Here is a 24891-nt window from a genome sequence, read left to right as displayed (position 1 = left end):
GCAGTTTCCTTAAATGATATTCTTACCCTCTCTAACATTCCAATGATATATCTTGTATCTGTAAAAGGTCCTATTTCTTCATGACATCTGCCATAAACAATAGCAAGGGCTTGTAAACATAAACACTTCATGTTTACTTTTGGGGTGAGCAGGAAACGATGATAGAGCTCGTTGAAAAATTCATACCTAGATTTTTTTAAAAAAAGTTCACAATGGAATTAGCCATGAAACTAATAGTGAAAACAAATATAACAAGATATGAAGAGTAGCTTACGATCTCTTAATTGATCCACTTTCTTCATTCTCATCTTCCTCCAACAGTAATCTCAGGTAATAGTCTCCTATTTTGATTTCCTCTGCCAGGCACTCGTATTTAACCTTTATTAATAAATGCACATTAGAGTATTTTAGTTTACAAGAAGGTTTTGGCAGTTTCCACATAATCACTTCTTAAATTCTGTTCAGGGCTTTTTTCTTTTCTTGTAAGACCACCTTTAGCAGAAAAAAATTCATCATTTCTTAAAATATCTGGTAACTATTATTAATATAACTTACTATTTTAGTTAAATATTAAAGAGCTGGAATTATATACCAAATTTATGACTGTAAAACTTGTTGATAAAAACTTTCGCAGGACTGTATGGTACTAATGACGTTGAAGGGAAGGAAGACTCAAACACTGTTAAGAGATAATCTGTTTCCCTCCCTTCTCAGTTTGTCACAACCAACTACGGAGTAAATGATCCTGCACCATACACGGTTTGTGCAATTCACACAAGTTACCTCAGGTTTTTCTTCATCTCCCAACACATCAACTACACTTTATGGTGTATTTTTATTTATTCATTCTCTGCATGTCAAATTACCCCAGATTACAAAGGAGGCGATACATAAAGGAGCAGCCCATGATGATCAGGAGCTATGGCAGCAGCATGACCTTTGTACTCAGGCTGCTTGTCTCAAGTAAAGATTGGCAAGCAATTGTAAAAAGGAATTCTACTGACCAGATTATTAAAATTCTTTTTCCAAAGCCTAAAATAATTTCTAAAAATATAAACTATATAAAATCAAATATATATGTATATCCATTTCACTTTCTTTCTATAAATTCTGAGCATTCAACTTCTATTTACTAAGCATATACTGTGTGTGCCATGCACTATTCTAGTCGTCAAGGATATAGCAATAAACAAACATAAAAATTACTGTCCTTACAGGAGTAGTAGATAAAAAAGTAAAATATACATGATAATTGGGTGACAGTAAGTGCTATGGAGTGAAATAAAGCAGGGAAAAGGGAGGGGGGAGGGAGGGAGAGAGTAGGGGGTTGTATGTATATACAAAGAGGGCTGCATTTTTAAAGATTTATTCATTTTTAGAGAGAGAGAGAGTGAGTAAAGGGGTGGGAGGAGGAGCAGAGGGAGAGGGAGAGGGAGAGAGAGAATCTCAAGCAGGCTCCCTGCTGAGCATGGAGCCTGACACAGGACTCGATCTCACAACCCTGAGATCATGACCTGAGCTGAAACCAGGAGTTGGACACTTAACCAACTGAGCACCCAGGCACCCCTGAGGGCTGCATTTTTAAAGAGTGGCCAGGAAAGGCCTATTCAGATAATGACAGTCAGTTAAAGACCTGAAGGAAAAAACAAGTTATGAGGCTATCCAGGGAAAAAGAATATTCTAGTAAGAAGGAATAGCAAGTAGAGAAAGATCTTGAGTCAAGAACATGAATTTGGTGTTTCCAGGGAACTCAGAGTTGCTGGAGCAAGGTAAAAGGGTGAGTAGTAAAATATGAGATCAAAGAAAGAATGCCTGGGATTAGGGGGTACACAAATCTTGTCTAGTAAGTCATTTGAAGGACCCAGGCTTTTTCAAAGTGAGATCAGAAGTGACAGAAGTACCAGAGGGCTCTGAGCAGACAAGTGACATGATCTACTTTATTTTAGTAAGATCATAATGCTGCTATGTTAACAGATTACAGGGAGGCAAGGGTGGAAGCAGAGATACTGCTACAATCCCACAAAGAGAGGAGGGTTGGGTTATGGAATAATTCTGAAAGTGTACTGAATCGGATTTGCTGACAAATTGGATCCGGGGTATAAGAGAAAAGATATCTTCAAGGGCTTTGACTAGAAAATAAGAAGGAGCCATTATCTAAGATCTGAAAGACTAAAAGAGAAGTAGGTTTGGAGGAAGAGCAAGAACACAGTTTTAGAGCTACATTCTAGTTGCTTATTGGATATCCAATTATAAGATAACAGTATGTATGAGGTCTCGGAAAGAAAATCTGAGATAAAAATCTGGAAGCCACCAGCAAATAAAAAACAGTTAAAGCCATAAGACAATGAATATAAATATGAGGTCCAAGAAGTGGTCCTTTGTGCCAGTTTAGCAGTTGGGAAAATAAGAAAAGTGAACAAAGGAGGAGTGCACAATGAAGGAGAAAATCCAGGAGAATACAGACTCCTAAAACCAAAGTAAAGGAAGTTTTTCGAGGAGGAGGGAATGAGAACAATCAAATCATTGTATTTTGCAAATGCAGTTGGATTAAAGATCAAAGCCTACAGGATCATGAGTATGTTCAAATTCACAACTGCTATGAGAGCTTACATTATACACACACACAAACACACACGATTATCTACCACCACGTTTCTTTTTTTTTTTTTTTTAAAGATTTTATTTATTTGACGGAGAGAGAGAGACAGCGAGAGAGAGAACACAAGCAGGGGGGAGTGGGAGAGGGAGAAGCAGGCTTCCCGTGGAACAGGGAGCCCGATGTGGGGCTCGATCCAGGACCCTGGGATCATGACCTGAGCTGAAGGCAGACGCTTAACGACTGAGCCACCCAGGCGCTCCCATTTTTTTTTTTTTAACCAACATGTTTCTTTGGCCACATTCAGAATCAAACTACCACAAAAAAGTCAATTAAACAAGGTACAAGGAAAAAAGGCTATATTTCAATTGAGAAAAAAAAGCTAAGGAGGAAAAAAATAAGCAAAGAACAGATCTAGAAAGCAGAAGATCAAATTCATTAAAACTCCTACATTTTCAGGGACAAAAGTTCTCAGGTACAAGCCGAGTTACTTAATGTAATGAATTTTTATTTTTTGTCTCAGACTAATATAAAACTTTTCTAATATTTCCTCCACAAAATTAAGAGGGAAAGGTAAAAATATGTTATATAACCATAAATCTTTGAAAAACACTCCAAAAATAATATATACTTCCAAAAAGAAAAAATTAGTATTACAAAAATTAAACTTTACCTCAAATTCATGGTGGTTCCAGGAGATCACATTAGCACTACCAAGCTCTCTATCAATATTAAATGCTCTCATTTCAGATTCAAGACTATCTCTCAGTTCTTCACGTGTTTTGAAATTCCAAATTAGGTTTGACTTGGCATGATCCTGACCAAACCTATACATATGATCAGAAAATAGTAAGAAGCAATAAACATTAAAAAAAAATCTATAAATACCCCTTACTACATTTTATAGAGTAAGAAAACAGTGGAATTAACAAACTTCAGCAAGTGTAAATGAAGAAAATAAAATCTCTGTAAAGTATAGTACAATGTAAATGGTAGAATCTTGGTGATAGGTAATAGGTGTACACTGTAAAATTCTTTGACCTTTTCTGTATGTTTGGAAGTTTCCATAATAAAATGCTAAGGGAAAAAAAATTAACCCAAACCACAAAAACAAATCTGTGTGGATTTTAAAACAAGGAACTGATATTCAATTTCAATATTTATTGCTACTATAAATTTCAGTCAGAAAATAATTACAATCAGGTATCAAATTTCAGGTTGGGGATAAGAATTTCTGAACTTTGCACCCGGGTAGGATGAGCAACATTCTAGATTAGAATGTTACAAACTACCTAAGAAAGAATACAGCTAAACTGCCAAGTTCTGATTGATATTTGTAAAACATCTTCTTTTTATGCCTAGAATAATTTAACTACTGTAATAAATTTGGACACAGGTCTGAACTGGAGGTGGATGGGCATCATATCCTTTCATTTTCATTCTGCAACACTCCTAAAAAGTCTGATGTCAGAGCTCCAAGAGAGTTCTACGGGAAACAACATAATCGAAGAATTCCTAAGAAAGAAAACCAATATTCTTAAGGCCATTCTAGATACTATATACTTTAAAAGTACTGTGAGAAGATTCCAAAGCACATATTTTCCTTTATTAGCCAAGGTATAATCAATATGTCAGCTTCCAGAGTAAGTACTGTTAAGTTATCCCAAAAAATTTAGAAAATCCCCAAAATGTTTCAAAGTCTTTCTGTATGTATATGTCTGTGTGTGTGTTTGGGGTGGAGGAACAGTGGGCAGGGCCAGTAGGTGGAGAAGAGGTAAACAGATCAGAAAGGCTGGAAAAGTGTAATAGGCCAGCTAAGCTAGATACCCATTTCCCACAAGTCTCTTTATGTTTTCATCATCTACCTCTTTTAAGTAATCATCTCAAAGCCTTAGCTCCTCAGACTACCAACACTATAAAAGACATTAATATTACGGAAGCATCATTAATCATACCAATCTTAACAGTTACAATTCTTGACCTTGAGAGCATAAAAATACCTGCAGCATAAAGCACTAGTTTCAGGCAAGAAAAACCTATCATGATTCTTCCAATGGCAATTCCAAATTTAATCTGTTGGAAAAGAAGCTTTAAGTTTACCTATAATAGAAGAGATCCCAATTTGCTTCTATTTTTATTCTTTGTCTTCTCTTTCGAAGAACTACTGGCTTTTGATTTATATTCTGGAAAAAACAAAAACAAAACTTCATAGTGCTCAATCTGGGGCTACCAAATAGGTTCAGTGAGAAAAATCAACACTTTGTAAGTGATGAGAAACATTTTCTACATCAAATTTTGGCAGAAACAAATTAATGAAGCAAAATCTATAAAATATGAATATAAAATATATCACAATGTGATATAGTGCTAGCAGATATTTCTACAGTGTTGTTGAAATATTTTCCATGTAGCCTAAAGTTATTGTTTCAACACCAAATTCTGTTACAGTTTACAGTGATGACTGATAAAACTTATAACAATCAAAAACAGTGACTTGTTTTAAAACTTACATGCAGTTAATACATGAGTCATGGGAAAACAATAAATGCAAAAGATTACAGGTTATTAAACTGCTATCAAAGCTATAAGGAGCAAGTATAAATTGAAATAGCTAAAGGACAAGAAATAAGAATCTACATTCAGACACATGTGAGGTGAGACTTGAATTTATGAGACAAAGAATCTCAAAGACAACTCCACATGCCAGGCAGTTGAATGCATTTCACACATGTAGCAGGGACTTAAACTCACCATATTGTTTCTGTCCTGAATTTAAGTTTAAAAAGGAAAAAATGAAAAAGTTTTAAATAAAAATGAGAGTGAGCCTATATGTGTTAAGCTGTATCTATTATACAAATTCCACGAGGAGGATGTCAGCAATATAAATCATCTTCATTTTAAGACAGAAGAAGGTCTTCCTGCTTCTCTAAGTCTATGACTCAAATTTTAGGCAGTCATAAACCCATTTGAGAATTCAAAGAAAGCTATGGCCCCTCTTCCAGGGAAAGACATACACCTAAGGCTTGTAACTAACTGGAGGGGAAGATTTCAAAGATTTCTTGAAGTCCTATACATGGGCTGGCAGTTGGGAATCTCTGCTCCAAATAAAGCCTGTAGATATGGCAGACATTAAAATTCTTACCCTCAATGTGACAGAACCAAAAAGTAGATAGTAAAGATAAAAACACAAAAGTCTATAACTTCATTAAAGTGACAAATTATATAAAATAAAGCAGAATTAAGAATAGAAGGACTAAAGGCTGAGTAATAAATTTTAAAAAGTAAAACTTTTACTATGAAACCTATTGGTTATATAAGGAAATGTCTCCTACAAATTTTAATTCTGTGCACTCTCATGAAAACTAATGTAAGGTGACTTGAATAAAGCACATAAACAATTCGAAGATTTAGTTTTAATGTAAAGCACTTTCTTCAGTTTTCCCAGCCCTCAGGACAAAAAGCTAGGAGTCTAGAGTAGTGAAAACATAAATGTTATACACAAAAAGCACAATCAGTTCTCTATAAATAGAGTTCAGGGACTCAGAGATTTAGGCTAAAACCCCTGATTAGCTAAACAAATTCCTCAACTAAAATAACAAAAATAAGAAAAATGCAATTTTATACATTAGCCAATGGTTATTATTAATCGAACACAGAGCATTAGCTACAAATGAAATTGACTTAAAAACATTCTGATTATATAAGAAATGCAGTTCCTTTTAAGGCTAGCCAGTTAATCTTGACAATGGTTAGTTTTCAGACTAGCTAAAGCACATGATCATTCCGTATTTGGGTGTTAATATTTCTACAAATAAAATAGTCACAAAGATTATTCACGTTTCCTAAAGAAATTAACATTAAAAATAGTACTATGACAAAAAATAATCCGTTTGCTACCTAAACAGTTTCTTGACCAGCATATCTATTTGGCATCATTATTTGCTCAAAGTTTTAGGTAACACCCACATAAATGAAACCAACATAATAAAACATTACTGATATTTAAAAATATATTATTTTTCCTCTGAATTGTTGTCTTTAAATAACTTATGTTATCCACAGTTACAGCTAAAATAGCTGTGTTCAAACTTATGCTGCATAAATGTTATGTACGAAATCAGATGCCAAAAACTTATTTCAGTTAGATAATTATACCCAACAGCTTGAACAACTATTATTTTAGAAATGGGCTTAACTACCTGAAGTCAAGAGCTCGTAATTTTTAATAACTGAAAATCACTCATATCTATAGATTTTCAATTACTCAAATGTTATAGGAATATTATAATGACCAGACATGTATACAGTGCTTCTATTATTACCTCGCCTTTTTTTTAAGAGTGAGAGAGAGGACGAGTTGGCAGGGGGCGGGGAGGGAGAGAGAGAATCTTAAACAGGCTCAATGCTCAGCACAGAGCCTGACGCAGGGCTCGATCTCACAACCCTGAGATCACGACCTGAGCTGAAATCAAGAGTCAGACGCTTAACTGACTATGCCACCCAGATGCCCCTATTATTACCTTGCTTTTACATCAAAGCAACCCTACAGAATAGAGAAGGGAGGTATTGTTATTCTGATTTTATGGAAGAGGAAAGTAATGCTTTGAAAACCTGTAACTTATGGGTTAATAAATGATAAACTAGGCTCAGATGTAGGTTAAACGGTTCAACATGCAATATTGTCTTCACTATCCTCATCATTTAGAAAGCACGTCTAATGATTCTTTATATTGCATATGTCATTCATACAGATTGGCATGAACTCCTTAGGTTCAAGTTCTACAGAACTGAATTGTGGTCTCAATTTCAGATAGACACACAAGACTATAATTGTTCTGTGGCAGCTGATTACTATGTTTAGATGTTCTGGAAATTCATAAGAAAACTGTTCAGTAAGATATTTATATTATTTTCTTTGTATAAAGAAATAGTTACCATAAGTAAAGAGATGGTTTAAGGGCAAGAATGTAAGTGGTCAACAAAAATGGTGAGATCAAGTCAACTTTTATAGTTGATTTAACCACTGCACATTCCATCCTAGAGAGAAGAATATGCCTTACTGAATTAGGTTCTATTGATCATATGACATGTTGAAGAATGAGACTAAAACTGTTTTTGATCTGACCTTGATTTGAGGAGCTAATATTGAAAAATTTAAGCACACAAATTTAATTTAAAAATGTGAATCTTATTACCAAAACACCTGTCTAACTTTGAATAAAAATGCTAAACAAGAAGAGCACCTTTATTTCTATAGCTATAAAATAAAATTCAGAGAAGGAAGGAAAGAAGAAGATACATATGAATAAAAAAATATGAATAAATTAGTATGGAAACTAAAAGTTATAGAAGAAAACTTAAGAGTAGAATTTTATATTAAATTTCATATAAAATACCTAACTAAAATCCTAATCACTGATTCATAAAACTATGAATTAAGAAAAATTTATATAGGGGCGCCTGGGTGGCTCAGTTGGTTAAGCGACTGCCTTCGGCTCAGGTCATGATCCTGGAGTCCCTGGATCGAGTCCCACATCGGGCTCCCTGCTCGGCAGGGAGTCTGCTTCTCCCTCTCCCACTCCCCCTGCTTGTGTTCCCTCTCTCACTGTGTCTTTCTCTGTCAAATAAATAAATAAAATCTTTAAAAAAAAAAAAAAAAAAAGAAAGAAAAATTTATATAAAAATATGAATCAGAATTAGGTGACATTTCTTCATATGTTCAGTCAGAAATATGTGACTACCATCTCTGTGAATAGCAACAATGAAAGCAAACCTACAAAATATAGATACAAAATACAAAATACTAGCAGTCTGGAAGCAGATTTTTACCTCTTTTTGTGCAATGCCCATTCTATCCCTCCAGTGCATCAACACAAGATCTACTTTTTCTTTGGCAAATTTTTCAACTTCCTTAGCAGCTTTTCCAGCTAGTCTTTGCCACTCTGGAACTTTATTAAATTTTCCATACTGATCCTGTAAAATAACATTAAAATCCATTATAGTCTTGTTTGCAAATTCATTTTTAAAATCTAAGTAAAGCTGAGTCACACTATTTATTTTACATAAAATACATACTGGATGTTAGGGGCTCAGTGAAGAAACAAAGTGAAAATTTCTACAATAAATTATACTTTGTCCAAGAAATCTTAACTTTTCTGCTTAAGTTTCAAGATGATTCCTATGTGAGGGTGGCAAGATGTGAATGGGAGATGGGGTATACAGAGAAAAATAGAGTGAGGAAAGGAAAAGAACATATACAAGACATTATTATAATGGTGTATCTTGAAAGATGTTTAAGTATCAGAGATAGCCCAACCTTAATAATAAACATAGCTTTTATTTTAAAAAAAAAAAAAAAGTCCTGAGTTAATTTTTTCACTACTGGCTCACCATTTATCAATCACACATTATACACAAAATATCACACTATACATTTGAAACTAAAAAAAAGAAAAAAAAAAAATCCATTCCTGAATGTGCCAATAAGCTGAGTTAAGGGGAAAAAAATATACAAGGTTACTACTATTCATATTATTAGACTGAGGTGATGGTTTTACAACTCTATAAATATACTAAAAATTACTGACCTGTACACTTAAAACAGGTGAATTATATGGGATGTAAATTTTACCTCAATAAAGCTGTTATTAATAATACTTTTAGTATATGTGTGTGTATACACACACACATATAGTAGTACTATACTTTTAGTACTACTATTCAATACAGTGAATTCTTGGTTTATTTCTGAAATTTTTAGTGTGTTTTACAAAGAGTATTCTTTTTAACCTGAAAAGACACTTAGGACAATCATTATTTACCATTGCTATTTTCACATTATCTCTAACATGCATCCGATCAGCATCCTTCTCAGGAACTGGATCTGAACTGTCCAAGTATGCCAGCAAGCCTGGCGGCTAAAAGCAAACAAACACAAAACATAAAATCCATTTTCAAAACAACCGCTCAAAAGAAAATTTAGCTTTCAAAACCCAAATAAATTAATACTATGATTTAAGCTACTGAGGTTAGCATTTATTGTGTGACAACTCCTATGATAAGCATCTTTTAAATAAAAAACAAGCAAATAAACTAAAAAAAGTCCTTTAACAGTATAAACTTACTCAATGAAATTTTATTGGGCAAGAAGACACAAATCTTCCCGGTCATTCAACTGACTTACCAAAATGCGTTTCAACAAGTTTGTCGCAGTTGCGTTATCAGCTGTCCAGAGTCCCACTAAATGTCTACTTAGCTGTCTGAAAAAAGCAGACGTTGAGAAAGGTTTGCTGCTTTATCTCAGCTAGAACAGAAAGGAATTTTTAAGAACAAAATATCATATAAGAAATAAGGCTACAGCAAAGAAATCATTCTGATGTTAAATATTTAAAGTTATAATGTGGAGAGGTGTATGAGATAGTAATTCAAAATATTGCTAACATTTTAGAATTTTCTCCAAATCAAAATGTTTCCTTGATAAACTCACTATTTTTCAATGGACTTGAACACGAAGAAGTAGGTTTTTACCTCATTTAAAGAGGGAAAACAAAACAATTAGACTTGATGATATGATTCGTTTGCGTAACAAGTCCTGATACAGCGATCATACAGCATTCTGGCATTCTTTGGAATTCTGAACATGAGCAAAAGTCAGTAACTATGTTCTAATATAACCTATTTGGCAAGGTTAGATATAGACTATATTTTCAGTTTTGGAGTCTGGATAAAGACTTAAAGCATTTAAAGCAAATTATTCTACTCATGCCACTTTAGAGGTAAAAGCATATTTTGGTTCAGAGTGAAGAATCTAAGATCCATGTTGAATCTATGACTTAGTCATTTATTAATCTTAACCGTCATGATATGCTCCTCATGAGCAGAGAATATATTTTATTCACTGTTGACCCTCCTGTGCTTCAGTAGGGATTCAAATTGCCATTTGCTACAAGAATGGGTATGAAACCTGTGAGAGAAATAACCAAAACTACAGACATACGTATTTATACAGGTTTCATTCCCAGAAGAAAAAAGTTTAAAAACCCAAATTGTACTATGTTCTATCACGAAAAAAATGAACACTACTGAAACGGTTCATTTCTATGTCTAGTTGGAAATTAACTACTACTGAAGTAATTAATTACACTTATAATTTCCTTCACATGAATCAGGTAGGTATCATTTATCAGGGATTCCTAAAAAGGCTTTAAATAGGGATAAACGGGATAACTTTTTATAATGGCAATTTGTAAAAGATAAAGCAATGCAAATGAAAAGTGGTAATTTATATTATACATTGAAAGCTTTTCAATACTGTAACTGATCACAGTAAGGAATGTAACTAATAAAAAGGAACACAACAAGCAAACATCTAACATGGGAATTTAACGGAATAAGACATCAAATAGTCTCTATTTTAGTGAAAGATGGTATCTAGTATCACTTATAAGGCAGTATACCAAGGAAATAATCTTTCTTTTAGATCTTTTTGTCCTCTTAGGCAACATAAAAGACTACTTTTGTGGCTAACATTTATAAGTTGAGGGATGCAGACAGTCTCTTATAACAGTACAAACAGCAGAAAACTACTGGCAAGGCAGCATACTACAGCATCCAGTAACTGGATGTAGGTGACAAAAAAAGGAAATTCATGGTATCATAACAAAGCAAAGTAAACCTAAGTCAGAAATTACTGCTATCATTTAAGAAGTCAAAAGAACATGATTAAAAATATTTATGATATTCTTGGGATGCCTGGGTGGCTCAGTCGGTTAAGCGGCTGCCTTCAGCCCAGGTCATGATCCCAGGGTCCTGGGATCGAGTCCCACATCAGGCTCCTTGCTCGGCGGGGAGCCTGCTTCTCCCTCTGCCTGCCTCTCCCCCTGCTTGTGTTCTGTCTCTCTCTCTCTGACAAATAAATAAATAAATCTTAAAAAAATAAAAATAAAAATAAAAAATAAATAAAAATAAAAATATTTATGATATTCTTTTTTTTTTTTTAAACTAATGAGTCCTGAGTCATAGTATGCTAAGGATATCTGAAAGGTCACACATCAGGAATCACAAAGAAAAATTAAAAGGGATGGAATTCACAAGGCCTGGAATAAATGAATAGATTTATGTGCTTCCTTATATTTGATTATTATAAAAAAAGACAATTTACCAAAGGGGAAATTGTTTAACTGTAAGAGATTTAGGATACCTAAACCAGTTAGATATGGTTTTCTTTATTCTTAGAGTACCTAATTGACAAAAGATATTTAAAAATTGATATGATGGCCAGAAGGAAACACAAGGAGAAAAAGCCTGGGCATATAGTGCTAGTTCCATAAGCTTCTAGACACTCTTTCCCATGTTCCAGTCCCATGGCTATGGGTGTAGGAGCCATAATAGGAAAGTGAGGGGAAAAAGGCAAACAGATTTGTCGTCCGCCCTCCCACCCTCCAAGCTATCCAGGGGCAGGGGCAATGATCATCAGGACACATTCCTTCTATAGGAAAAGGAAAAGGAGAACTAGGTGAATCAAAAGAAAATGAAACACTTGCATAATCCAAACACTTAGTCTGTTTTATGTAATATCTGAATCCATTTTATAAGCAGCAAGTTAATTTATAGCAAATTAAATTTAACCTACCTATTTGTAAGCATCCTTTGATCTGAGCTTATTGTAAACATCGCAGTATGCAAGTGTCGAGGTAAGGCACCTTCACTTAGGGCAAGCTCCTGCATTTTTGTAGCAATTTCTTTGTCACCTTCCTTTGGAAAAAGGGTAAGATGATCCCTAAAGCAGCACTCCAGAACACACTATCCTAATTTTATAGAACTAATTTTACATCTTTAGGTAAAATAATTATGTAGTATACAATGTAATGAAAATTTGAAATGCAACTTAACTACCCAAAAATAACACAGGTGATACAAGTAATTTTAAAAATATTTACCTGTGGAATGAGGTTTTAAATGTTTACAGATACATTTATCTTCTGAATTATGCTTTGTTTAATATTAAAAAGAGATTCATTCTCGGAGTACATATCAGCCAATGAAAGGGAAAGGCGACTCAGGGACATCAGCAATTCCTACCGAAGGCATCTGCAAACCCTCCTTGCTTTTATTATTAACAATATATTCATTTTCATGGTGAACACAGTTCTTTACTTTTTTAAAAGAATGATGTGATAAATTGGGATAGTTCTTTCTATCCTGATTTTATGTGCTTATATGGACTCACTTTGGCAACAGAGTTAAGACAGATAGGACTACTAATCAAAGGTAAACATAGAATTATAAATTATGTAAGCAATGGGATATTTAAGACAGCCTAATGGAAAGCAAAAATACTCATGTTAGTGAAAAAAAAAGGTACAAGTATATAGTAAAACTGATATGTAGTATGTATACAAATATTCACATAGTGTGAATATGTATATGTATCATTCTGACAGTAGTATCAATACAAATATATACACAGTAGGTACCCATATATATAGTTTGTATATGTACACATATAATTTGGAACTCTACAGTCTGAGAAAATTTACCAAAATGCTAATTGTAGTTATCTCTGGATGATAAAAATATAAATGATTCATTTTATTTGTTCCTTGAATTTTTTCTGTAAACACCAATGTTTCTTCAAAGACCAGGTACTGCTTTCACAATCAGAAAAAATAATTTAAGATACTTGCCAGGATTTCAGTGTAAATAAAGAAGGTGTTCCTTAACAGACATCAGCTCTAGTCACTAGCTATGAGTCTGACATGTGTGGCTTATATTGAAGCCCAAAGTCCACATTTTGGTTATTCCTGGCCCTCCATGAATGGCAATATACTGGTGAATCAAGGTCAGGAAAATACACTTTTGTTTGGTCTCATGGTCCTAACTGTCCTTGGCTGCCAGCTCTGTGAGAGATACATTACTTTAGAAGCTAACACCCATTAGCTACAGGAAGAAAATTAGCCTTTAGCTGTAAATACACACTAAAAATGCAAAAAGAACTTTGAGGTGTAATGCCTGTATATAATTTTTAAACATCTACTTAAGAGTATACTAATTCTGTGCATTTCATTTAGCCACATGTTATATTTACCCAATACATATTTACATATTATACTTATATCACTGCATTTTTTGATACAAGGGGCACTCTTAACATTTTATCCAAATCACTACAAACAACAAAAAGAATTCAAAGCCATTTGGACTGATGTCATTGTGAACATCCCGTATTCAAGTTGATGTTTATAGCCATGATTTTATTTTCTAAAAATCAGAGAGCTAAAGCAACTATCTTAGAGAAACAATATCCCATGTCTGACCAACGATATCATGTCCTGATCTCTAGAGCTTAATTACAAATGCACTTTAGCATGAGGAACTAATTTTTGCTACCATTCTTAATACCACTTTGCTATGAACTAACTTCATTAACAGATTTCTATGTAACCTCAGTACCTAATGATTTCAATACCATCAATACCATCATCCCCCACCCCCAAAAAGAGCAAGAGAGGAAGAATGCTAACTTTTAATTCTTTTAAAACAAACAAAATCCAAATAACGTAGGAACCAAAAGATCTACTTGCCCTAAACCCACTTACCTCAGAACTTTAAACTCTTAGTTTAATATTGAGGATTGTTTCTGTAGTTTAAAACTAATTTCTCAATAATGACTCAAAATTACTTTTCTTACCGAGAAAAACTGCATGTTTCCCATAAAAGGCTGAAAGGTAATTTTGTCAGCATCAATTAAAATAGCCAATCAACATTCAAGTAGGCTTAAAATTTCAAAATTGTTCTCACCTCTATTATTGCCTTCATAACCAATCCAGCTCCCTTTATAATTGCCATGGAAGGATGCTTTAAAACAGGGAGAAAAGTATCACAGAATAAAAGAATTTGATTGCAACATACTAGCTATTGCTTTTAAGGAGGATATACAATTTTATAAGCCATAAAATTAGTAAAGGATACATCTCAAAGTCAGTTCACAGTTTGGTTAAAAATTTGGGGTACTCTTACAAGATAGCTTTAAGGGTAATTAAAACAGTAGCAGGAAACAGCTGGCACTTATTTGAATAATTATAGTTATCTGAATGATAAATAGCAAGCAGTAATGATGTAAAAGAATACAAATTGACATTTACAAAACAACTGATATAAAATAACAAAAACAGAAGTATCATATAGAAACAGATCACATGTACATAATAAATACTATAGTATTATATGAAATAACAATGTTTTCAACTTTATGAACAGCCCTATTATTTGGGAATTTGTAAAGAAAAGGGTACTATGGACCTCTGAAACAAATAATGCAATATATGTTAGGAAAAAAAAAAAGAAGAAGATAGCAGGAGGGGAAGAATGAAGGGGGGTTAATCGGAGGGGGAGACGAACCATGAGAGACGATGGACTCTGAAAAACAAACTGAGGGTTCTAGAGGGGAGGGGGTTGGGGGGATGGGTTAGCCTGGTGATGGGTATTAAAGAGGGCACGTTCTGCATGGAGCACTGGGTGTTATATGCAAACAATGAATCATGGAACACTACATCTAAAACTAATGATGTAATGTATGGTGATTAACATAACAATAAAAAATTTTTTAAAAACATAATAAAAAAAGAAAAGGGTACTATGGGCCTATTACAGAAAAAAATGAGTTTTTCACTACTTCTGAGAAAAGATGGGCAACAGGGTCAAAACAGTGGTCAAAAGCCATCAACAGAGCTCTACATGAAATACCAAGAAATCTGTGGAATTAAATATCCTTAATATGACAATGTACTAGGCTGTATTTATCAGCATCACTACAGAAGCACACATCCCTTATTTTAAAACCACACTGACCCAAAAAATGGTTATCTGATAAGAAAGATACAAGCTCTCACCTGAAAGAGCTTAAAGAGGGTTCTTCCATTGGATGCTACCATCTCTAAGAGCATATCAAACTGCTGTCCTTCTGTTGTCTCACTATATGGAGCACAGAGGGCAAAAGTAAGGAAGTCCAAGAGTGAACTAATAACTAGGGCACCAGTCCCATGATCCTGAAACAAAGTAACATATTGCCTTAGTACTGAGAAATTCAAGTAAAACACAACAATAATGTGCTTCTGTTACCCTATATGTTAAAAGTAAACATTTAATTCCTTAACATGAAGCTTAAAGTTTGATTACCCTAAGGAGTACTTGTTTTACTAATGTGGTAAATCCATTGCTTACCATATCTCAAAAGAAAAATAATTAAAATTTGGTCAAATTTCAAGAAAATAACCAAGACTCCTCAAACACATATAACTAAGGTTAATATGTATAGTATTTGCATAAAAAGCAATCTTTGGCAACATTTAAACAACTCTGACAATTTGTTCCTTTCAGATCTATAGATTACCCATCTCCAAAACTGTTACCAGTGACTAAGGAGCAAAGATTTGGCTTAATTTTTTTTTTTTTTTTAGAGCAGCTTATTTCATAATGACATTGAAGAAAAAGAAAAAAATCTAAAGTCTTTGCAACTTATTCTTCCCAGATGAGTGGATATAGTCCTAAAACAGAACATTTTCCTATTAGTGAGTGACCAAGCTGACCAAACTGTGTATGACCAATACTGACCAAAGTTGGGAGCTGCAATTAAAAAAAAAAGAAAACCCCGCCAAACTGTACTTCTAGAATACCTTTCAATAATGTACAGTATCTCTCATTAAGACAAATTTAATTATAACTCACCACATGGGAATTAAATTTTTCCAGTAAGTTTTCCAGAAACTTCTTTGAAGAGAGAAGAGAAGCTTTGTTCAGCTGTTCTTGTCTTAAGTCATAGTCATCATGCATGGGCTATTGATTAAAAACAGTGATAATTCATGAGCAGGCCCACATGCTGGCATCACACGAAAGTCATTTATAAAGAGTATTCATTAAATACTGAAAGAATTAAAAAACACAGCCTTTAAAGTTAAAGGCAGAAAGGAAACTCGTGATAAGACAAGCAGGCAAAGTGATGATTTCCCCCAGGGTCTGATGAGGCTTCATAGATACTGTGCCCAGCAAGTATCTGTAGAGAGTGCTGTACAAGGTACTCTCTCAAAAGTCACAGGTCTCCTCCTTAAAAAGCAAATGACACCTATTTCCTCTCCCCCAATTTTATAATTTAAATTTGAAATAAAACTTAGCATTTATTTTTTTAAACAGCATTTAAAAGCAGGTACTAAAATGCACAGCAAATACTTCTTTGTCTCTTCTGACTGATGGAATAAATGAGAATGGGAAAAAGATTCCAGCGTGAGGGTTAGGAGTAAAGATCCAACCCTAACTTTGCTACTGACCATAGCCAACCTCAGGCAAGGTTAAGTTGCTTTAACTCTTGAGTTTCACTTTCCTCAGCCATCCAAGTGAGATTAATAGTACTTAGCTCATAGGACTGTTATGAAGCGTAAATGAGATAATTCATGTAAAATATATAGCCAAAACCTAATATGTAATGAGAACTCAATGTGTTTGTTTCACACTATGGCATTTTATTTTATGTTCTAGTTATCCCACTAATTCTTTTTCCGGCTCTTTCCTCACCAAGGAGTCTACTTCTTCCTCTCCCTCTGCCCCTCCCCCGACTGTGCTCACTCTCTCTCTCTCAAATTATGTTGGGGAGCATGTGTTGGGGAGGGGCAGAGGGAGAGGGAGTCTCAATCAGACTCCATGCTCAGTGTGGAGCCAGATATGGGGCTCAACCTCACGACCCTGAGATCACAACCGGAGCAGAAACCAAGAGTCAGACGCTCAACCAACTGTGCCACTCAGGCACCCCTATCCCAGAATTCTTTTAATGGAATTATTAGTAGTAAAGATAGTAAAATTCACTTTTGAGTATAAATGCAAGGTTTTATACAAGTGATTACTTAGGTGTATTCTATACCTCTAAGTTTGCCTAAAACACTTTAGTCCCACATGCTATATACAACATTGAAGTAAATTCGGAAGTTCAAAGTTATACTGAAAAATTCATTGCTTCTCCTCCCATACAAGCTGTCACCAAGTTAGATCTTTACCCTCAGCTTTCAAATGTGCCTTCTTTACCTCAGCATCTTGTTTCTTACATATTTGGTCTACCTGTCTCTAACTTTACCTCTAATATAGTCTCCACAAAACATTTGTGAGTTTTTGGAAGTTCAAAGCTAATATTACTGCTCCCCTGATGAAAAACCTTTCAGTTGTTCCTTACTAAAGGATACAAATACAGCTTGTCTGATACAAAAGGCTTCTGATGACTGTCTCTGCATATATTTCTAGCTGTAACTCCTAATCCCACACACCTGCATACATGCTTTATGACCCAGCCATTTCAATTATTTGCTTCCTCCCCAACATACCTTTGTATATGCTATCCCCCTTTCCCAGGAAAGCCTTCTCACAGTGGGAAAATACCTGCCTGTGCTTTAAGATTCAGATCATTTGTAATATCTAAAAGACTGGCCTCGAATCTTTTATCTTCCCCTCACCACAAACCCAAAAAACTAAGTGCTGCTTTTTAGGGATCCCGTGGCCCCTACTACTTTAGATTGTACACATATGCCTACCTTACTAGACTGTCGGCAATTTCAAGGGAGGAATGAACTTTGTATTTCTAGTAGATAGCACAGTGCCTGGTTTACAGGATGTGCTAAACAAACGTTTATTTGAATAAATAAATTGCCAAGAGAGCAATTTAGGAAATACAGAAATACTGAATTTAATTGGTACAATGAAAATCTGGGTTTGTGAAAATTTAAAACATCAATCAACTTAAGACAAACCAGTCTCCTTTTAAAAAACCACTACTTACACACATGAGGGCACAGAGCATATCAACAGCTGCATGGATTACTCCATTGTTGCTCCTCTTGAGTGCTTTTACTACCTTCACTCCTAGACGCTCCCGAAACCTGTGGAACAACAACAAAAAGCATATAATAGCACTATCAGAGCATTATTATTAAAATGTAACATAATAAGTCCTCTTGAGTTTCTATTGCATTCAGCAAGTACATATTTTAAATTACACCTCTAGACTTATCGGTTCCCATAACAGTTTTTTTGAGGGTGAAGATTTTTTTAAAAATTAACTAAAACTAGAAGGGATGTGGGGGCACCTGGGTGGTGCAATCAGTTAAGCTTCCAAGTCTTGGTTCCGGCTCAGATCGTGATCTCAGGGTTGTGAGATGGGGCCCTACGTTGGGTTCTGCACTGAGCATGGAGACTTAAGACTCTCTTTCCCTCTGCCCCTCTCAAATAAATAAATCTTTTGTTTTTTTTTTTTAAAGATTTTATTTATTTATTTGACAGAGAGAGAGAGAGCACAAGCAGGGAGAGAGAAGCAGGCTCTCTACTGAGCAGGGAGCGCTATGCGGGGGCTCGATCCCATCATGACCTGAGCCAAAGGCAGACCCTTAACCGACTGAGCCAACCAGGTGCCCCTGTTTTTTCTTTAAAAAAAAAAAAAAACACACCTAAAGGGATTTAATTTCCTACTCAAAGTCATTAAAAAAAGAGTCAGTATGGGGTGCGTGAGTGGTCCAGTCAGTTAAGAATCTGCCTTCAGCTCCAGTCATGATCCCAGAATCCTGGGATAAAATCCCATGTCAGGCTCCCTGCTCAGCAGGGAGTCTGCTTCTCCCTCTCCCTCTGCCCCTCCCCCCTCCCTCATGCTTGCTTGCTCACTCTCTCTCAAATAAATAAATAAAATCTTAAAAACAAATAAACAAGAGTCAGTATAATGCAGGTATGTATAGGACCAATATTCACACCCTTCAGTTCTACTCACCTTCATTTATTTATAAATAAAAACTACCATACCATCATATGAAAGGTTTTAGACAGATAAACTGTTGATATCTGCTATTTTGAGTTGTTTGTATTCTCTAAAAGAAGTTCAAAGACAACTTACTTTGGAAGCTGAGTGAAGGCCAGAAAACCAGCTTTGGAAGCCACAAGCCTCCTCACAGCCTGGAACTGACTCTCAAGTTCTGCATTTGAAGCAACAACATCTCCCTCTTGGGACAATAATGCTGTTATGGCATTATTGATCAGTTTTTCTTTGTTTTCTGAGAAGAGACCCTAGGTAAAAGAAGAATGTTTCAAAAAGTTTCCATTCCAGAAGTTAATGACAATGAACAAATTGTAATACAATTTATCTTACATCCTGTGTTACTGCATGCAGAACTCCACTATATGAAATATTAGCGTTGAACCTGAATACAGCATCTGCAAAGTTGCCATCTGTAAGATGAAAAGGTTCAAAAAGATTTAGAGATTTGCATTCCTAATTTTTAAATTATTAAGATGGATGGAAATACAATCATACTTAAATCAGTACTTACTTGGAGGTGTGGCTAAAAATCTGAGATGAAGGCTCTCTACTTCCTCATCAACAGGCATGCTCAGTAACCCCCATCGCTGACCTTTATGAGTTGGTGTCATTTTTACACAAACATCTCTGTTACCAGAGGCTCTTACTCCATCCAGCAAACTTGCTAATAAGGAATCTCTAAGCAAGGTAAAAAATAAATAGGTTTTAGGATTGATAATTAAGGGAACAGGCCTTTAAGAGAAAGCCTGGAGTTCTAATACTAGCTCTGTACTTTGCTGTCACATACCTTGTACAAATTACCCAAGCACTATAAATGTAACATTTGGTTTTTTCTTTAAGATTTTTTTAAACAGTTGTACTGAGGTATAACTTACAAATCAAAAATTCACCCAATTAAAATTACAGTTTAAGAATTCTTAGTAAATGTATATGACGTGGATGGAACTAGAGGGTATTATGCTAAGCAAAATAAGTCAATCAGAGAAAGATAAGTATCATATGATCTCATTGACATGAGGAATCTGAGAAACAAGACAGAGGATCATAGGGAAAGGGAGGGGAAAAATGAAACAAGATGAAACCAGAGAGGGAGACAAACCATAAGGGATTCTTAATCTCAGGAAACAAACTGAGGGTTGCTGGAGTGGAGGGTGATGGGAGGGATGGGGTGGTTGGGTGATGGACACTGGGGAGGGTATGTACTATGATGAGCGCTGTGAATTGTGTAAGACTGATGAACCACAGACCTGTGCCCTGAAACAAATAATACATTATATGTTAATTTAAAAATTAAAAAAAAAGAATTCTTAGTAAATCTATACAGTTGTGCAATCATCCAGTTTTGGTATACTTCCATCACCCCCAAAAATTCCCTTGTGCCCATCTGCAAAAAACTCCCCAGTTTTTTCAAATAACTTCATCAAGAGAATGAAAAGGCAAGCCACAGTCTGCGAGAAAATATTTACAAAAGCCCTATCTGATAATGGACTGTTATCCAAAATATACACATAACTCTTTTTTTTTTTTTTTAAAGATTTTATTTATTTATTTGAGAGAGAGAGAGACTGAGAGAGAGAGCACATGAGAGGGGGGAGGGTTGGGAGGGTCAGAGGGAGAAGCAGACTCCCCGCCGAGCAGGGAGCCCGATGCGGGACTCGATCCCGGGACTCCAGGATCATGACCTGAGCCGAAGGCAGTCGCTTTAACCAACTGAGCCACCCAGGCGCCCTATACACATAACTCTTAAAGGTCAACAATAAGAAAAACAACTCAATTAAAAAGTGATCTGAAGTCCTTGACAGACACCTCACCAAAGAAGATACACAGACAGCAAATACACATATGCAAAGATACTCAACACATGTCATCAGGGAAATGCAAACTGAAACAACAAGAAGCCACCACACACCTTAGAATGACCAAAATCGAACACTAATTATACCAAATGCTGGGGAGGATATGGAGCAACAGGAACCCTCATTCACTGCTGCTTGGAATACAAAATGGCACAGCCACTTTTGGAAGACAGTTGGCAGTTTCTGACAAAACTCAACATCCTCTTACCATATGATCCAGTGATCACACGGCTTAGTATTTACACAAAGGATGAAAACTTACGTCCACACAAAATCTGCACACAGATGTTTACCGCAGCTTCATTCATAACTGCCCAAACTTGGAAGCAACCAAGAGGTCAAACGGATAAATAAACCATGGTTGTATCTAGATAATGGAATATGACTAAGTGTTAAAAAGAAATGAGCTATCCAGCCAGGAAATGAAAGAAGCCAATCTGAAAAGGCTACATACTGTACAATTCCAACTATGATACTAAAGCAACTTTGGAGACAGTAAAAAGATGAGTGACTGTCAAGGTTTAGGGAGGAAGGCGAGACGAAATCAGTGGAGCGGTATTACTACTGCTGGAGAGGATCCCTGGAGATTTTTAGGGCAGTGAAAATAGTCTGTATGATACTATAATGGTAGACAAATGCCATTATACATTTGTTCAAACTTACAGGTCCATCAATTGTAACAAATGTATCACTCTGGTAGGGGATGTTGGTCATGGGAGAGGCAGTTAGGAGGCAGGGCAGTAGAGTGTACAGGTATACCTTCTGCTCGATATTGCTATGAACCCAAAACTGCTCCAAAAAAAGTCTATTAAAAAATTCATATAAACAGAATCATATATGTATAGCCTTATGTGGCTTGCTTATTTTATATATAGTGTATTTTTAAGGTTCAGTCCTTTTTATTGCTGAGGAGTATTTCACTGTAACGATAATCAACACTTTTGCCCATTCGTTCACCAGGTGATGTATGTATCAATTGTTTCTAGTTTTGGCTATTATGAGTAACGTTATTATAAACATACACATACAAGTTTTTATATGGGCATATGTTTTTATTTCTGTGGGGGTAGATACCTAGGAGTAAAACTGACATAGGGTCATATGAGAACTATATGTTTAAGAAATTGCCAAACTATTTTTTAAAACACTTTATGATTTTACATCCTCACCAGCAATATATGAGAATCCACATGCTTGCCAACAATTGGCATTGCCAGTCTTTTTGATGTTATCCATTTTAGTGTACATGTAATGGTTTTACTTTTCCCTAATGAATCATGATCTTTTTATGTGTTTATTTACCATTCAAATACCTTCTCTGATGAGGTAGGTGTCTATTTGAATATTTTTGCCCATTTGTTATTGTTTTTTAGTATTGAGTTAAAAGGGTTCTTTATATATTCTAGAAACAAGTCTTTTATTAGCTATATGTTTTCCAAATATTTTCTGTCTGTGGCTTGTCTTTTCCTTTTCTTAATGGGGTCAAAGTTTTTGATTTGACAAAGTCTAATTAATCAGACTTTTATGAATTCTGTTTTTGGTATTATATCTAAGAAATCTTTTCCTAATCCAAAGTCACAAAGAAACTGCTTTACTTTCTGCAGACAGACTTTATTGGGAAAAATGGCATCTTCTTCCTAGGGATCAGGATTAAACAATGTAATGTACATAAAGCACATGACAAACTGTAAATGTGAGATACCCTCTCTGATTAGAACATGTGCACTATTTTTTTTTTTTTTCCCAGAAGTTCTCTTCCTTGAATTCAAGACAGGAAAAAAATATGACCTTTTGCTTAAAATGCCATTTTTGTTGAACTTAGATCAAAAGCTTTCCAAGGTAAGAAACAGTTACTGGTCATACTCCAGGAAGTGACAATACTTCAATAAGGCTGTATTGTAGACAGTGGCAAAATGTACCAGAACTGTTTCAACTATCTTTTATTTTATTTATTTTTTTTTTTTAAAGACTTCATTTATTTATTTGAGAGAGAGAATGAGATAGAGCATGAAAGGGTCAGAGGGAGAAGCAGACTCCCCGCCGAGCAGGGAGCCCGATGCGGGACTCGATCCCGGGACTCCAGGATCACGACCTGAGCCGAAGGCAGTCGCTCAACCGACTGAGCCACCCAGGTGCCCTCAACTATCTTTTAAAAACAGATTCAGTCTCAATCTATTTACAACAGCATAAAAGAAGTTCCTGGAATGTAAAAACTGCCAACCCATGACAATGGCTTAGTATATGAAGGGAGATATAGTCATTCACAGTATAACAGCACTCTAAGTGGTTTACCTTACAGAAGGAGTTTATGAGCTATAGCATCTCACAGGTTATCACAGCAACAGCCAACTCACAGTAATATAAAAAAAAAACAGGCACATTCCACTGGAAAATTATTAACTAGCCTACTGATGCTAACTTAAAAAAATCTAACTTCAAGTATATTTAAAGTAACTTGCTGCTGTTATCCAAACAATTTAACAATGAAAGTGAAAGATGCTATTTCAAAAACCTTAAAAGCATAAGTTACAGAAATACATTTTATTTTCATCATTCCATTTAAAATCAAATCATTTTTATTCTCTTTAGAAATTTGAAAACTGAATGGTCATTTTCAATATGCAACAAAATAATGTTGTCTTTTCCTAAGTTATATGATTTCAAAGTTCTAGATTATAAATCTTTGTTTTTCCTCACTGATGGAGGACTTTGCCTTGCATATACTAGGATCTCAAAATACCTTTCTGTTGAAGAATATTTCCGTATTTGCCCTTTTATAAATTCAATGGTAAAAAGTTGAGGATTTTCTGAGTCACAAACCAACGCAAATACCTAATGAAAACAAAAACCAAGTTCAACAAAAGAGGTTTAGTTTTATGGCATTTCCTTAGAAGTACTACATATCATCATTTTAGCTTAAAGAAGTCAATATTTAAAAACTGTTTACAATATCAGAATTTAAGAGCTGCTTAAAAGTTTCATTCAAATTTTCATATAACTGTTGAATAAAAAGTTCCATTCATTGTATACTTTGAAAATAAATTTTGTAATATTCATTGTTCTAAGTACAACAAATACAATAATGTGAAGAATTAAGTATATTCTCATTTTCCATTCTTTAAGCATTAAAAATGTTAAAATAGAAAATTATTCTAATTTATCAATAGGAAGAAATCTCATTTAGGCTAATAATGTTACACTTACTTCTCCTAAAGGCTTCAAAGTTGCAATATTATAGGTTGCGGGATCACGTTCTACTAAACATGTTTCTGTAAGTGCTAGAACTCGTTTTATGGGTTCCTTCAAACAAAATTGAGACACATTAGTAAGTCATGGAAGAAAAATGTCAAAATCAGATGAACAAATTTTTATTTTGAACACAGGATCTTACCGAATGTCGAGGTGATATTTTTTGGACTATAAACTCTGCTAAAGATGTGATGGATTCATCAGTGCTGTATTTTCCAAAGCGAAGATTCAAATATTGCTCAAATTCTAAAGGTTCTTTTCTGATGCGCAATGAAATACCTATGTAGTTGCCAGCATGATCTATTGCACTTTTGATTATTTCTTCTCTTTGCTCTGATGCAAATAAATGCTGC

At 34.9% G+C, this 24891-nt stretch overlaps 1 protein-coding gene across 3 annotated transcripts in view; it reads right to left on the bottom strand.

Annotated features, from left to right (window-relative positions):
• The window catches only part of DNAJC13 (DnaJ heat shock protein family (Hsp40) member C13), a 123716-nt gene that overhangs the window by 58153 nt on the left and 40672 nt on the right, over window positions 1-24891 (bottom strand). For all 3 annotated transcript variants that reach the window (XM_081826283.1, XM_081826275.1, XM_081826282.1), the window contains 18 exons: window positions 24681-24887; window positions 24494-24589; window positions 24030-24121; window positions 19945-20111; window positions 19764-19843; window positions 19512-19681; window positions 18411-18510; window positions 16322-16429; window positions 15487-15642; window positions 14396-14452; window positions 12228-12349; window positions 9780-9855; window positions 9418-9513; window positions 8426-8569; window positions 4697-4779; window positions 3270-3423; window positions 275-378; window positions 27-186 (listed from right to left, as the gene is read on the bottom strand). In XM_081826283.1, the coding sequence (XP_081682409.1) occupies window positions 27-186; window positions 275-378; window positions 3270-3423; window positions 4697-4779; window positions 8426-8569; window positions 9418-9513; window positions 9780-9855; window positions 12228-12349; window positions 14396-14452; window positions 15487-15642; window positions 16322-16429; window positions 18411-18510; window positions 19512-19681; window positions 19764-19843; window positions 19945-20111; window positions 24030-24121; window positions 24494-24589; window positions 24681-24887 (2172 nt within the window). The remainder of the gene's footprint in view (window positions 1-26; window positions 187-274; window positions 379-3269; window positions 3424-4696; window positions 4780-8425; window positions 8570-9417; window positions 9514-9779; window positions 9856-12227; window positions 12350-14395; window positions 14453-15486; window positions 15643-16321; window positions 16430-18410; window positions 18511-19511; window positions 19682-19763; window positions 19844-19944; window positions 20112-24029; window positions 24122-24493; window positions 24590-24680; window positions 24888-24891) is intronic.

The sequence above is a fragment of the Leptonychotes weddellii genome, chromosome 1 (assembly GCF_054177405.1).
Source record: "Leptonychotes weddellii isolate Sample4059 chromosome 1, ASM5417740v2, whole genome shotgun sequence".
NCBI classification, from domain to species: domain Eukaryota; kingdom Metazoa; phylum Chordata; class Mammalia; order Carnivora; family Phocidae; genus Leptonychotes; species Leptonychotes weddellii.
Note: the sequence above shows the minus strand (reverse complement) of the source record. Positions and strands in the feature narration are given on the sequence as shown.